Source organism: Callorhinus ursinus, unplaced genomic scaffold (genome assembly GCF_003265705.2).
Source record: "Callorhinus ursinus isolate GAN/ISIS: 27379988/994484 unplaced genomic scaffold, GSC_fseal_2.0 scaffold51, whole genome shotgun sequence".
NCBI classification, from domain to species: Eukaryota; Metazoa; Chordata; class Mammalia; order Carnivora; family Otariidae; genus Callorhinus; species Callorhinus ursinus.
The window spans coordinates 9,516,381-9,533,286 of NW_027397113.1; the positions used below are offsets into that span (position 1 = coordinate 9,516,381).

A 16,906-nucleotide genomic window follows, 5' to 3' on the forward strand; every position below is an offset into this window, starting at 1 on the left:
AAAGAAATAATGTATTTAGAATACAATATGTTTAGCACTATTGTGGACCCCAAAAAAGACTACTCAGGCTATGGGATGCTTATACTTTATGCTAAGTTTACTCTTATTAATGAAATAATGATTCCCTTAAGTCAGGATTTAAAATATTACCCCATCAACATTGTGCTTCCTCCCTGCCTCAATCTTGTTATGATTAGGACTACTTTGGAGGACTTATGCCTGTCCCTATCCCTATTCCTCCTTCCCTCTGTCCTCCCTCCTTCCCCCCGTCCCTCCCTTCCTTCCTCCCTCCCTCCTTTTTTTTTCTTTTTTTCATGTGGAATTTAAGCACATGTTATTACTTCATATTCAGGCAAGCCTCATTGCAATAATTCCTCTGTCTAAGCTTTAAGAACTCTGTTTCTTTACAACTTATTTCTGGAAAACAGATTAAGGTACTGTTAGCTCTAAGTTTTCATTCTGATCTGGTGTTTGTAGCAACCACTGTGTTTGAGCCATTAAAGCTTTGATGCTGTTGCCACCTTCTTTCCAGACTGAAGAAAGTCTTTTTAAGGGGATGGGCTAAATCAGTGCTTTTTTCCCAAGTCCATCTGGTCATGAGTGTCTGTGACACTTGGGATCACCAGTGGATCTGTAAATCCTGAATACTAAGAAAAACAGACTGGACTCTTCCATAGGCAGCACAACCCACATGAAGGAAAATGTTTCTTTGGCCCCCCAGTTTTGAGAAAAATCATTGTTTCCTGTCAAAAACAAAAGAAGTACTCACATTCTCTTCCTGGAGATCAGTGTGTCTTTAAGCTCTGAAACTTCTTTTCTGTATCATGGTTAAAGCACAAATTCTTCACAACTCAGATGTGCAACTTGTAAAGTACAATTCTGTTAATTGATCCTTTGGCTTAAGGGATGTTAGATATGACTTTGTGTTTTGGGAAGACACTGGCAAGACAGAATTGGCCCCTCACATGGTGTATATTAGTCTAAGAACAGAGGGATGAATTAATAAAGTAAATGCCTAGGAAGCATAAAATTCATATCCATGTTAAATATGAACATGCTCAATACTCTACTGGGGGAATGACTTCAAGCTAGAAGTTTTTGTTCCAAACGTTTATTTTCCTCCAAATTTATGGTGTTCTCTGTAATGTTGTGAAAAGTCTTTGCTTCCCTTTTCCCAAGTGTTGAGATTCAAAAAGCCAACCCTCAACCACAGACTAATCTTTATCTCCTCAATGCCTTGTATGTTGATTTAGTTTTGTAGGTATTTATGTTAATGTTCCTCAGATGTATACATTTTTTATCCTCATTTTACCACTTGAAAATCCAGTTGTTTTACACAACTGTGTGGTGGTCAAGATTATCTGCAAGAACAAGTAGGTTTCTGGGGAAATCTTGTTTGGTGGGTGAAGGATCCATTGAGGGTTTCTCATGAGTTTTTTTAAACCTGTATTCTGATCCATTAAACTTAAACTTGGAAATGGGAAAGCTTTGATGTCACCACCAGCCACAAGGACTACAGAAATCTTTACTGGTTGCATTCCCATTTTTCTTTTAAAGAGCTTTTTAAGGAGCTGAGAAAGCCCCCTTTCTGGTCTTACCTGGGGTTTTGATTGCTGAAAGATATTTGTTCACTTTCTCTTTCTTCCTCTGGACAGAATCTGATGGGGTCTTCTAAATGCATCTCTTTTTCACTTTGGGACTCCTGTTGGGGGAAGGTCCTGGGCACACCTTGGGCAGCAGCCCCTTGGGTTTTCTTGAAATAAAGAAGTAAAATAATTCCTTAACTCAAGACAACCAGATCCAAATGGAGAAAACTTTACACTCAACATCCCCCTTACAGAAAATATAACCAGAGTCATTCATTTTAATTTTTATTTACAGAACTGGGAAAAAGAAACATTGGGACAAACTTTACTAAAATGTGTTTCTAGAAATTGCTTGAACAAAATGATGATGCTCTTCCTTCATTCACCATTAAAATTTTTCATTCTGGACTGAGGCCATGATGGTTCTCTTCTTTAATATGTAATAAAAGGATTCTCTTGTATCATGAACCTGAGATAAGTGGAGTGTTAGTAAATTGATCATTAATGCATTTTTAAAAGTGGTCTTATTCTATCTATGTCATTGAATTTTTCTACTAAATGACTTTCCAAAATCTTCCCAGTTAAACACCTACTCTGACTTGGTAGTGGACTCAGAGACATAGCATTCAAGGACTCAGAGAAAGGACACAATCAGGTTGAAATAAACATTACTGACTTTGGCATATTTTCTTTTCTACTCTTCTCTCAGGTTCTTCTTCTTTTTTTTTTTTTAAAGATTTTATTTATTTATCTGAGAGAGAGAGAGACAGAGAGAGAAGGAGAGCACAGGGGAAGAGGGAGAAGCAGACCCCTCATTGAGCAAAGAACCCCACATGGGGCTCGATCCCTGGAGCCTGAGATAATCACCCGAGCTAAAGGTAGCCACTTAACTGACTGAACCACCCAGGCCTCTCTCAGGCCTCTGTCAGGTTATTCTTGAATAAGAATATTAATTCTTGGACTCTGAGAGATACCACACTTCTTGAATCATCTCTTCTCTGGGCAGACAAGTCATATCTGAAAAACTGATTGAAGAGGACTGTCTATGTCAGACCACAGGATTTTGAGTGGACATTTTGGAAGGGATGTTAATAGGAATATTCTCACCATTCAGGACTCTCCTCCCCCTACTTCCAACAACACATTTGCTTTTGGTGTTTTTTTCTTTTCTTTTTTTTTTTTTTAGTTTAGAAACTAATGACCAAGATTCATAAACACTAAACACCTAGACTAAACATACATGAATGTTTAGTTTTCTAGTGAAACTAATAAAATTTAAACTTATGAATTTAATGCTATGCTTAATGGTTACTATGTTAGGAAAGAATTTAGAATACATTTAAAGTAGGTTATTACTTCATTATAATTAACATAAAATTCTATTTTATCCAGTGTCATTTGTTGTGGTGTAACTATAAGTGATATACAAAACACAATTTCATATTCAAAGTTTTCTTGATCCTCTCTTCTCCTTGTTTGCCACATTCCATTCTCTATTGATCCTCTCCTTCCAGAAGGTCAAGACTTAGGAACCCACAGACTGAAATTTGCTGGCAGACTTGGGCATTTGTTGTTGCTGTGTATATGCTGTTTGTTTTGCTTTTGGCAAGAGCATTATTTCTGTCTTTGACTATTTGAGTGATGATTTTAGAGACTACTTTTAATTATTCCAGCCACAAAAAATAAATGATAATTATAGGATATCAAATAGAGGTGCTAATTTTTGCTTCAATGGCAATCACATTACAGTACCTAAATGTATTAAATCAACATATTGTACATCTAACTTTACAAAACGTTATATGTCAAAATTTTAATTAAAAAAAAGGGCACCATCACCCATCACTTGATTTCTCTGGCGTTGAAAGCTACTTTCAAATTGAAATGACCAGAGAATCCTTCTGACACAATATCTTAACCATTTTTCAATTCTGTCTTCCTTTTCTCCATCCCATTCCCCCAGTCTAGTTGAGGCAGATATCATGTATAGTGTGAAAGCTTGGTACACTAGCACAACATGTGGCTACTCAGACTAATTTCCTCTCACTCATTCCCTCCAAACACTGGGATTCAGCCTCATCAAGCTCCTTACCTTATTTAGATTTTCCTCTCCTTATGAACACTTTAAAAATTAAATCATTTCCGTTTTGAAGTAACTTGATATATTTGGTAAATGTAGATAGGGAAATAAAATGATAAGATGTTGACATTTGTTTCTTGGGTAGGGACTCAGCTATTTCCCCCTTTTCCTTGATGTTTGGAGGCTGCATCTTCATTTACACAGCAAAAAATACTTTCTCTTATCAGAATGTGTGGATTGAATTTCATTCCAGAGAACATGGAGCCTTGAGATCCAAGATCTCTTGCTCACTGATGGCTTTCAAATTAAGTTATCTAAATCCTTATCCTCACTGTTAATAATTTTTCCAGCCATATGCTAAGTGTCCCTTTGGAAGTTTTCCTTTCTATCAGGTTATTTTAATATGTATCACTCAAACTCCAGAGCTCTTGGGTGGGGTTTGGTAAGTGCTGAGAACCCAGGGTTTACTCCTTCTATTCCAGGTGCCCATATACACCTCTGACCTGAGGCTCCCTGCACTTCTTTCATTTCCTTACCCAATTTCAGTTCTTTATTTCCATTCCTTCTCTCCTATCAGATCAAAGAATAACCCACTTTCAAACAGTTGTGAATGAGTTTTAATGCCATGGCTGCTGTTGGCCTATTTCCCAGGACATGCTTGGAAAATTATTTGGGCATCACTTGTTTCTTCCAAGACCAGTGGTGTTTGATAATAGGATGTGTCATGACCCATTTCTCCTTCCTCCCAACATCGTTGATCTTCTTGCTGCTTCAAGGCTCCCAGATCTGAAGGATCTAAACTTTACTTGATAACTAGAGGCCGGAGACCTAGTGGATTGATTTCCATAGGATTACCCTTCAAATGACATAGACCTGAGCCAGAAAATGATATATCTCTTACTGTATTTTCTTATGAGGATATGGACATATATCCCTTTAATCTTAAAATTTTATCTTGAGAGATTTATCTACATTTTGCACATAGACATATGCTGTCTAAACTGTTTGAGCTCATATTCAGTGTGTAGAGGCAACACTAAAAACAATTACTACTGAAACTTTAATCTTTTTAGCATGGGTTCATAACAGAAGCCAATATAGTACTTCCTAATTCATCAGAGAAATTAAATACTCACATTATATGACATTGTTGCCATGATATAATGCTTGGTTCCCCCAACTGATCACTATATTTGCCAGGAAGAACTCCAACATAGAGAAGAGCCACAAATACCCGGAAAGCATCATTCCACTTTGCTAAATACAAAAAGAAAATCTACATTCCTCACAGATCTTTATACTTCTCAAATCTTTAGCATCATAAAGATAATATAAAATTGCAAGCTGTTTAGAAAATAGAAAAGAAAACTTTATCTATAATATCTCACCATCTTAATAATACAATTGTGATGATTTTTACTTGTTTACATGATAATAATTTTAACAACAGACATTTAGTGAGCACTTACTATATGGCTAGGCATTTGTGCTGAATGTTTTTATACATTATCTTATTGAGTCCACTCAACATTTTGTGGCAGGTGGCATTATTATTCTTATGTTAGAGTAGAGGAAAATGCACTTGGGATGGTAAAAACAACAATGTTAATATTACTGAATGTTAGAGTTGCTCAGAACTTGCTTCCAGGTCCCCCTTCTTTTCTTACCCCACTCTTGGTCTTAGACTCTTGTGGATCTTTCATTTGAGTTCTGACAGACTTCTAGCTTCAGGATCTCTGTTTTCTCCTACATGTATTTCTATAATACTGTTATACTTGTAAAAGGTATATTCTATTCGTCTCATTTAAAATCAAGTGCTATTTTACATTTATATATAATCTTTATAATTATAATACTTAACATCTACATAACATTTAAGTGGAAATATAATTTATTTAAGTTTGCTACACAGTTTTGGTTCATGTAACTCTTTCCATCTTTCAGAAGATTAAAATGGATTTCCAGAAACCTGGCTTATGGTAAATACTACCAGTATGGTATTTTCCTGTATCAGTTGTGAAAGAAAGCTTTCAGGGGTAAACATTTGACAACTCATACTAGAGCTTTTTCTATGCCCTGTCTGTCCCTACAGGGTTTTGGTTCTTACAATAATAATATTGTATATTACAATATACAATAATATACCTCTATAATAGTTTTAGGTATGAAAAGCCACCAGACCTCAAAACATTCTTGTCTTCAATTTTCTTGATAGGGTTTGGGCACAATGACTAACATAATGGACTTCCAGGGGGTGTGGCGGGCTGACCTCTGAGTGTACCATGCTCTACATCTTTGCTCCAGATCTTTTGCGCTTGTGCACATGCAAGTGGTACCTTCTAAGACCTATCAGCCAGGTGCTCAAACACTTATTTTAAAATGTTCTTATTTATTCCTATTACCTGTAAAATCAGAACCTCTGTGTATGTACTGAACTGACATATATGTCAGCAGGACATTGAAAAAGAAATATAAACACTTGATAGGCCCCAGGTAGAATTCTTAAGGACTTGTTCCTACTCCTTAAGGCATACAATACACATGGTGTCGTAAAATGTAAATCAAGCCCTAAGATGACAAAAATGCTAACAATGTTTGTGATAGTGAAAATCCTGGACTGTGATTATTTGCCTTGACTATCCTGTCATCTTGAAAATTTGCTGAAAAAGAATCAGATTGCTTTTTTTGGTCCTAATTTCACCAGGTCTTTGAAATCCTGAAGTGCTAGTGTACTAATACAAATACTCCCATAGCTTTAAGAAAATGGGAATCCCATGCAAATTTAACCAATGATCAGTATGTTGGCCTTTCTTCCATTTCAATTTATGTATCCAGTATATTTAGTTTAAAATCAAATGGTTAGTGCTGTGTCAAGAAAGTGTGAATTTATGGCATATTCAGGGGACTTCGGACTTATCTGATTATTATGTCTAGAGAATTTCTGATTATCAGTTCTCAGGAATGGTTTATATGCTAATCTGGAATACTATCAGAGGAATGTTTAATAAAGAACATTCATTCATTCAATTAACTAATTGAATGAATTAACATTCAATTTATTAGACATTTATTAATTTCCAGGCTTTGTAATAGGCACTGGGGAGACATAGATATCTAGGACATTGAGTCAATGAGCCTATCAATCTCAGATTTATCCTTATAAGATATCTACTTATTTAAGGTCTTTGTGTTTTCACCAGTATCCTTCATCTGAATCTTATTAATGTAGAGATGAGTTATTTTACTAGATTTCTTGAGTTTTTGGTGGTCATAGGTTTAGAGACCTATTCAGTGATTTGAATCCATATTTGTGGTCATACCAAATGTGAATAATTTCTACCACCTCCACATTTGTCCAAAACCAAAATAATTCTCAGTTCATTTACAAACAAACTTAACGTGTAAGTCTCTAATTGTGAAAAAAAATTATAAAATCTTGTATTTACCTGTATCCATACAATTTTTTCTTGTTTCATTAAAAAGAATATAATTTCAAATCCAATTAGAAATAGGCCAATCACTGCAAGGCAAGAACTGTAGGTATTTGTCTTTATGGTGCACCTCAACTGGAATAGATACAAAATGTCAACTAGTCATATGTGGAACAAACAAGTTGAAATGAAGTTAGTTTGCATTACTGGCAAGTATGTTAAAGTGGATGATTTATTATAATTTCTAACCTTTCCAGAATCTCAGGTTACTCTATGGGTTCCCTAATCTCCAAATTTACCAGGATCCAAATAGGAGTATTTTTCCGATGTTGCATGCATGCATTTCATTCACTCCTTCAATACAAAATTCTTAAATGCTAAAGCATAATAGTGATTGGTAATTTAATATTTGTCTAGATAATGCAAAGACCTTAGACCATTTCCCTCTACCTCTATTTCAGCCTATACGTTATTTTTGTGTTTTTCAGTCTCTTTGTATATTTTGGAATTTACAAAATGCTATTTTTAGTATTGTATAGAGTCCTTATTCATTTACATATACTTACATATCTGCCAATTTCTTTTATTTTCATCATCAATGACAAAACATTTTAAATAAATTAAACCTTGGCACTTGTGATGAGCACTGGGTGTTGTATGTAAATGATGAATCACTAAATTCTACTCCTGAAATGAATATTAAACTATATGTTAACTAATTGGAATTCAAATAAAAACTTGAAACAAACAAACAAAAACCAATATACCTTCATCATAGGTAAAACAAAACTAATTAATTAATTAATTAAGCCCATAAATGTAAAATGACATTTTTTTTTTAAAGTAGGCCCATGCCCAATGTGGAGTCCAATGTTGGCCTTGAACTTATGACCCTGAGATCAAGACCTGAGCTGAAATCAAGAATCAGATGTTTGACTGAGCCACCCAGGTGCCCCAAATGAAAATTTTAAAATCCTGTAAAGATTTCCATTTGTAGCAATGAGGTAAATTTTGAATTATAAAAATTATACAGGTGTATTGTATAAATTTTTAAATATAATTATAATTAACTATACATGTATAATACAATGTGTATTAATTATTCTTTTTGATTTCATTCACTCAGCACTGTCAGATTCATTCTTATTGTAGTGTACTCACTATTGTTTGTTCCTTTTTATTGCACTACAGTAGTATTGTATTTACATGCCACAATTTAGTAAGTCATATAATATTTACCTTTAGAAAGAAGAGAGGGTAAAATTTCTGAAAGAGGACATGAAGGGGGCTTCTGATATGTTTGATTTCAAAGGGAGTTCCTTGGGCATTCACTCTGATAATTCATTGATACAGATATTTATGTTTTGTATGTTTTCTGCATTTGTGTTAAATTTCAACTTAACAGTTTGAAAACAAAAAATAAATTATTCAACTTCAGGGAAAAATTACATTGGAAATTGTAAAATATTTTAACGAATAATGCTGAAATTACCACATATTAAATTTTGAGAGATGCAACAGATCTGATGAAGCATCAATCTGATAAAGCTATAAAAATAGCAAACAAAATCCAGAGAAAATAGAGAAGGAAATATAAAGACAAAAATAGAAAGTAATGCCACAGAAAACAAACATACATGAAAGAGGATTAAAAACCCAAAATGTGGTTCTTTGAGATAATAAACTTAATGTAACCATAGTGTGATTGGCTAAGAAAAATAGAAGACAAAATAATCAATATCAGAAATATAAAAAAATAAGATCCTGTGGACCTCAAAACATTGAGGAGATTTATGCTTTTGGTATGATGAAAAAACTATGGCAGCCTAATGTTCCTTCTGACAACAGCTAGAAAAACAGCATACAATACCACAAGTATTTCATCTATGTAATAGCATGAGAAAAGCATCAGTGCTGAGGCACTGAAGAACATACAGGGGCGAAGAATGCTGAGAAAGAAGACCACAGAATGGTGAGCAGATGTTCTACAGATAATTTTTCCTTGGGAGCATTTGTTAGGGCAAGAGGCTGAGGTTTCAGATTTTGCCTGAGCAGAAGGTTATTGCTAGAGGAGAGAGGAATTGTCATAATTTCTGGTGTTCTTGCAGGCTGGAAAGATAAAATTGTAAACCTGAGGAGACAAACTTCTGTGGGAAAGAGAGGGCCAAAGAAATGAGTCAGCTATATGACCAATTATTCTATTAAGATGCTGGTCAGATTTTGAAGTTTTGCTGGTCAGTAGGCTAAGTAAGAAGAAAGCATCTGAATAGCAGAGAATTTTTGGTCACGTAATTATGCTGTGGAAACATGGATCAGGACTTCTAAGGGACAGTTTCTTGTAAACATATCAGGTTCTCAATTGCAAGGCCTGGAGGGCTCTATGACATCAGTAGAAGATGCATGAGAGGTATACGTATTCTTATCCATACTGCCATCCAGCCTCAGTCCTGGTTTATCAGCTGAGGGGAGGAATGGGTGAACCCTTTCTGGAAGACCGAACATCAGCTGACATTGCTATACTTTTCTATACACAATTTCTGGCACTCAATCAAAAATTACTAGATAAGTTAAAAAACAGGATCATATTTTTTTAAAAGACTGGAAAAGTCAATAAAAATAGTCTCATAAATAATCCAGTTATTGGGATTATTGATACAATTTAAAAATAACTATTAATATGTTCAAGAAAATAAAAACAAATGGAGCAGAAAGATGAACAGATAGAGAATTTCACAGAAGAAATAGAATCTAAAAGCAGAATTGAATGGCTCTAGATTTGAAGAATACTAACTGAAAGTGAGAACTCCATAACTGCATATTAGACACAGAAGCAACCTGGAGGGAAGGGCAATAGAAAATGATGAAATAAAAGTAGAGTGAGAAAAAATGAAAGAAAAAGGAAAAAACCTGTGAGAAACATGTGGGCATAGTGAAAATATTTAACCTACATTTAGCTGGAGTCCCAAAAGTAGAGAAGGGGAAGGCAATCTGGCAAAAGCAATATTTGAAGAGAAAAAGGCCAACAATTTTCCAAAGTTGGTGAAAAGTATCAATTTAGATTCAACCCCTTATAGACAGACACATACATTTGGCTAATCCAAGATAATATGAATACAAAACAAAGTACATCTAGTTACATCATAGTGAATTTGTTGGAAACTGAAGGTAAAGGGAACTTGTAAAAGCAGTGTGAGAAAAACAGAGACATCATGTTAAAGGGGCATAGCTAAGGCTCCCAGAAACTTCATAATGTCAAAGATTGAAGCTGGAACACAATAAAATGACATTTAAAAAATGCCAAAATAAAATAAAATGTCAACCTAAAATCCACATGCAGTGAAAGAATCTTTCAAAGCAAAAGCAGTGTAAGGTTGTTTTCAGACTAACAAATGCTGAGAGAATTTATTGTACAGGACGTTTGTGCTGGAAGAAATAATAGTAAGGGGAGTTTCTCAGCCAGAGGGAAGGGAATTCCAAGCTGAAATGATGAAATGCAAGAAGAAATGAAAAGAAACAAAGGGTAGATAAGTGAATCTGTCTAAATAAATAGGACGTGTTACTCTACTTTGTTTGGCTGGGTTCATGGAGTGCTTGCACATTATCTTACCCTAAATCAGGACCTTGCTGCTCACCCTCTGTCTTCTGATTTTTCCCCAGCCTTCGTAGCCTAAGCATTTGTTCCTCCTCTCAGATCCTCTAAGCAATTTTGGATTCTGAGCTGAGCTGTCTGCGTTCAAAGTTCAACTCTATCATGTACAATCTACATCTAATCTAGGTCTTTAAGAGACAATCTATAAGAACAGAGACTTCGCAGGTAATACAATGGCATTAAATTCATATCTTTCAATAATTACTCTGAATGTAGCTTTTTATTAATTTAAGATTTTATTTATTTGACAGAGAGAGACACACAGAGAGAGGGAATACAAGCAGGGAGAATGGCAGGGAGAGGGAGAAGCAGGCTTCCTGCTGAGCAGGGAGCCCAATGCGGGGCTAGATCCCAGAACCCTGGGATCATGACCTGAGCTGAAGGCAGACCCTTAATGACTGAGCCACCCAGGCGCCCCTACTCTGAATGTAAATGGACTAAATGCTCCAATCAAAAGACATAGGGTATCAGAATGGATTAAAAAAAAAAGACCCATCAATATGCTGCTTACAAGAGACTCATTTTATACCCAAAGACACCTCCAGATTGAAAGTGAGGGGGTAAAGAACCATTTATTATGCTAATGGACATCAAAACAAAGCTGGAGTTGCCATCCTTGTACCAGGAAACTAGATTTTAAACCAAAGATTGTAATAACAGATGAAGAATGACACTATATCATAATAAAAGGGTCTATCCAACAAATTCTAACAATTATAAATATTTATGCCCCTAACTTGGGAGCAGCCAAATATATAACCAATTAATAACAAATTAAAGAAACACATTGATAATAATACAATAATAGCAGGGAATTTAACACCCCACTCACAGCAATGGGCAGATCACCTAAGCAGAAGATCAACAAGGAAACAAGGACTTTGAATGACACACTGGACCAGATGGACTTAACAGATATATTCAAAGCATTTCATCCTAAAACAGCAAAATACACATTCTTCTCGAGTGCATATGGAACATTCTCCAGAATAGATCACGTACTAGGTCACGATTCAGGTCTCAACCAGTACAAAAATATCGAGATCATACCATGCATAGTTTCAGACCACAATGCTATGGAACTTGAAGTCAACTGCAAGAAAAAATTTGGAAGGACCACAAATACATGGAAGTTAAAGAACATCTTACTAAAGAATGAATTGGTCAACCAGGAAATTGAAGAAGAATTTTAAAAATACATGGAAGTAAATGAAAATGAAAACACAACAGTTCAGAACCTTTGGGATGCAGACCTAAGAGGGAAGTATATAGCAATACAGGTCTTCCTCAAGAAGCAAGAAAAGTCTCAAATACACAACCTCATCTCACACCTAAAGGAACTGGAAAAAGAACAGCAAGTAAAGCCTACCTAAATCCAACAGGAGAAAAGAAATAAAGATTAGAGCAGAAACCAATCACATAGAAATAAAAAAAAACAGAACATATCAATGAAACTAGGAGGTGGTTCTTTGAAAGAATTAATAAGACTGATAAACTCTTAGCCAGACTTATCAAAAAGAAAAGAGAAAGGACTCAAATAAATAAAATCATGAATGAAAGAGGAGAGATCACAACCAACACTGAAGACATACAAACAATTAAGAGAATATTATGAGCAATTATATGCCAAAAAAGTAGGCAACCTGAAAGAAAAAGTAAATTCCTAGAAACCCATAAACTACCAAACCTGAAATAGGATGAAATAGAAAAGTTGAACAGACCCACAACCAGCAAAGAAATTGAATCAGTAATCAAAAATCTCCCACCAAACAAGAGTCCAGGGCCAGAGGCCTTCCCAGGGGAATTCTACCAAACATTTAAAGAAGAAATAATACCTATTCTTCTGAAAATGTTTCAAAACATAGAAATGGAAGTAAAACTTCCAAACTCTATGAGGCCAGCATTACCTTGATCCCAAAACCAGACAAAGACCCCACTAAAAAGGAGAATTACAGATCAATATCCCCGATGAACATGGATGCAAAAATTCTCACCAAGATTCTAGCTAATAGCATCCAACAGTACATTAAAAGGATTATTCACCATGACCAAGCGGTATTTAGTCCTGGGCTGCAGGGGTGGTTCAACATCTGCAAATCAATCAATGTGATACACTACATTAATAAAAGAAAGCACAAGAACCATATTATCCTCTCATTGATGCAGAAAAAGCATTTGACAAAATCCAGCATTCCTTCCAGATAAAAACTCTCGCTGTGTAAGGATAGAGGGAACATACCTCAATATCATAAAAGCCATATACAAGAGACCCATAGCAAATATCCTCAATGGGGAAAAGCTGAGAGCTTTTCCCCTAAGGTCAGGAACACGACACAGATGTCCACTCTCACCACTGTTGTTCAACATAGTACTAGAAGTTGTAGCCACAGCAATCAGGCAACAAAGAGAAATAGAAGGCATCCAAATCAGCAAAGAAGTAAAACTTTCACTCTTCGAAGACTACATGATACTCTATGTAGAAAACCCAAGTGGTCCACCAGGAAATTGCTAGAACTGATACAGGAATTCAACAAAGTCACAGGATATAAAATCAATGCACAGAAGTCAGTTGCATTTCTATACACTAACAATGAGACAGAAGAAAGAGAAATCAAGGAATTGATCCCATTTACGAAGCACCAAAAACTATAAGATACCTAGGAATAAACCTAACCAAAGAGGCAAAGGATCTGTACTCTGAAAACTATAGAACACTTGGGGGCACCTGGGTGACTCAGTTGCTTGGCTCAGGTCATGATCCCAGGGTCCTAGGATCCAGCCCTGCATCAGGCTCCCTGCTCAGCAGGGAATCTGCTTATCCCTCTCCCTCTGCCCCTCCCCCCTGCTCCTGCTCTCTTTCTCTCTCACTCTCTCTCAAATAAATAAATAAAATCTTTAAAAAAACCCAAACCATATAACACTAATGAAAGAAATTGAGGAAGACACAAAGAAATGGAAAAATATTCCATACTCATGGATTGGAAGAATAAACATCATTAAAATGTCTATGCTACCCAAAGCAATCTCTACATTCAGTACAGTCCCCATCAGCATTTTTCACAGAGCTGAAACAAACAATCCTAAAATTTGTATGAAACCAGAAAAGACCCTGAATAGCCAAAATAATGTGGAAAAAGAAAACCAAAGCTGGAGGCATCACAGTTCTGGACTTCAAGTTATATTACAAAGCTGTAATCATCAAGACAGTTTGGTAGTGGTGCAAAAACAGACATATAGATCAATGGAAGAGAATAGAGAACCCAGAAATGGACCCTCAACTCTATGGTCAATTAATCTTTGACAAAGCAGAAAGAATGTCCAGTGGAAAAAAGACAGTCTCTTCAACAAACAGTGTTGGGAAAATTGGACAGTCACATGCAAAAGAATGAAACTGGACCACTTTCTTACACCATACACAAAAATAAACTCAAAATGGATGAAAGACTTAAATGTGAGACAGGAATCCATCAAAATCCTAGGGGAGAACACAGACCGCTACTTCTTTGACCTCAGCCACAGCAATTTCTTGCTAGACACGTCTCCAAAGGCAAGGGAAACAAAAGCAAAAATGAAGTATTGGGACCTCATCAGGATAAAAAGCTTATTTATGTATTTATTTATTTTTAATTTTTCAATTTTATTATGTTATGTTCATTACCATACAATACATCATTAGTTTTTGATATGGTGATCCATGATCCATTGTTTTCGTATAACACCCAGTGCTCCACGAGTTCGTGCCCTCCTTAATACCCATCACTGGGCTAACCCATCCCTCCTCCTCCCTCCTCTCTAAAACCCTGTTTGTTTCTCAGAGTCCATAGTCTCTCATGGTTCATCTCTCCCTCTGATAAACAGCAAAGAAAACAGTCAACATAACTAAAAGGCAACCTACTGACTGGGAGAAGATATTTGCAAATGACATATCAGATAAAGGGCTAGTTTCCAAGATCTGTAAAGAACTTATCAAACTCAACACCCCCCAAACCCCAAATAATCCAGTCAAGAGATGGGCAGAAGACATGACATAAACAGACATTTCTGTGAAGAAGACATCCAAAAGGCCAACAAACACATGAAAAAATGCTCAACATCACTTGGCATCAGGGAAATACAAATTAAAACCACTGAATGGCTAAAATTAACAAGTCAGGAAAGAGCAAATGTTGCCAAGGATGTGGAGAAAGGGGAACCCTCTTACACTGTTGATGAGAATGTAAACTGTGGTGAGGTGCAGCCACTGTGGAAAACAGTATGGAGTTTCCTCAAAAAGTTAAAAATAGAACTCTGCTATGGTCCAGCAATTGCACTATGAGGTATTTATCCAAAGGATACAAACAGTGATTTGAAGGGGCACATTCATGCCAATGATTATAGCAGCAATGTCCACAATAGCCAAAATGTAGAAGCAGCCCAGATGTCCAATGACAGATGAATGGATAAAGAAGATATATATATATATGGAATGTTACTCAGCCATCAAAAAGAAATCTTGCCACTTGCAACAATGTGAATGGAACTAGAGGGCATTATGCTAAGTGAAATAAGTCGGTCTGAGAAAGACAAATACCGTATGATTTCATTCATACATGGAAGTTAGGAAACAAAATAGATAAACATAGGTGAAGGGAAGGAAAAATAAGGTGAAAACAGAAAGGGAGGCAAACCATAAGAGACTCTTAACCATAGGGAACAAAGTGAGAGTTGCTGGAGGGGAGAGGGTTGGAAGGATGGGGTAACTGGGTGATGGGCATTAAGGAGGGCATGTGATGTGATGAGCACTGGGTGTTATATGCAACTGATGAATCACTGACCTCTACCTCTGAAACTAATAATACAGTTATATGTTAACTAAACTGAATTTCAATAAAAAATAAAAAAAATAAATCTAGGTCTTTAGGGATCGTTGTTGATACTCTTGGTATATATTATCTACCCTGATAGGGTTTGTTGTGAGGTGATAGACAAAAACTCTGAGTGAGGCATGTGGTACATAGAAGCCATTTAAAAAATCTTAACTTATTGTCCTAATCACATTTTTTCTCTCCCACAGCTTCAAGATTCCATTTACACATTTTCTATCATATTTGACATTTAATTTGAAATAAATGACATATCCTATTTAAATTTCCACTTCTGATTTCCTGGTTTGCTTCATGCATTCTGTGTCATTTTAATATTTTATGAAATTAACAAAGAATTTTGTTGGAGTACATCCATTTAAAAAATATTGTAAAGTATTATAAAGCAATATTTTACATTTTAGTATTTTGAATAAGTTTTTACTGTTTAAGAGGCAATGATATCCCTTCCTTACCAGTATCCTTGTTTTTGACAGGTTAAATTTTTATCCTTGAAATTTCCTCAATTATTCTTACCAATTTTGGGGAACACATCTTCTCTGCTTCTATTGCAAAAATTCCTGATATGACAAACTGAGAACAAAAAGAGGCACACATAAAGTATCTTTGTTATCACCCAAGAAATTCCTCTGACAACTTCAGCAACATTTTAAAAAAATTCATAACAAGTTTAAGGAAAGGTCTATAAAATGTAACATCATGTCAACTTCATTAGCTGCTAAATTTAGAATCCATAACAACTTTATTACATTTGAAAATAATTTATAAGTTAGATTTTTTTCACTTCTTGGGATTTCCCAAGTATCCACAATGATTGCTGAGAAAGTATAACTAATAACAAACTAAATGAGTTATTTGTAGATAATTTTCCAAAAACAGAATCATAAGAAACCTTTTAATTTTTCAAAGCAAATGATATTTAATATGGAGATATGAGACCATTTAAATATGTTTGATGAGGTGTGAGATGAAATCCCTGAATTTCTAAAGTTCCTAAAAGTTTCCTGTGCCTCTAGTTCCTTCACTTCTCTGGCAGTGTCCTGGTGGTCTCTGCTTTGTGAGTATAATGCAGTTTTAATGCCAACTACACAGAGTTAGCTCAGACTTCACAGGGTAAGGGCATCGTTCCCAATAAGACTGTGTTCACTTCAGACACCAGCCATAAGCTTGGGGATTTCCAGACCACCTGGACTTCTGACCAACTGGCTACAAATACAAGCTTTCCCATTACCCATCTCAGGTTTGATAATTTGCTAGAGTGACTCATAGAACCCAGGAAAGTGCTATACTTACAATTT

The 16,906-nt window shown here is 35.6% G+C and overlaps 1 protein-coding gene across 6 annotated transcripts in view; it reads right to left on the reverse strand.

Moving 5' to 3' along the window:
- Window positions 1-16,906, reverse strand: part of LOC112829380 (membrane-spanning 4-domains subfamily A member 12-like) — a 122,791-nt gene that overhangs the window by 48,298 nt on the left and 57,587 nt on the right. For all 6 annotated transcript variants that reach the window (XM_073883687.1, XM_073883686.1, XM_073883688.1 and 3 more), the window contains 4 exons: window positions 16,125-16,181; window positions 7,113-7,232; window positions 4,803-4,923; window positions 1,599-1,753 (listed from right to left, as the gene is read on the reverse strand). In XM_073883687.1, the coding sequence (XP_073739788.1) occupies window positions 1,599-1,753; window positions 4,803-4,823 (176 nt within the window). In that variant the 5' untranslated portion in view covers window positions 4,824-4,923; window positions 7,113-7,232; window positions 16,125-16,181. The remainder of the gene's footprint in view (window positions 1-1,598; window positions 1,754-4,802; window positions 4,924-7,112; window positions 7,233-16,124; window positions 16,182-16,906) is intronic.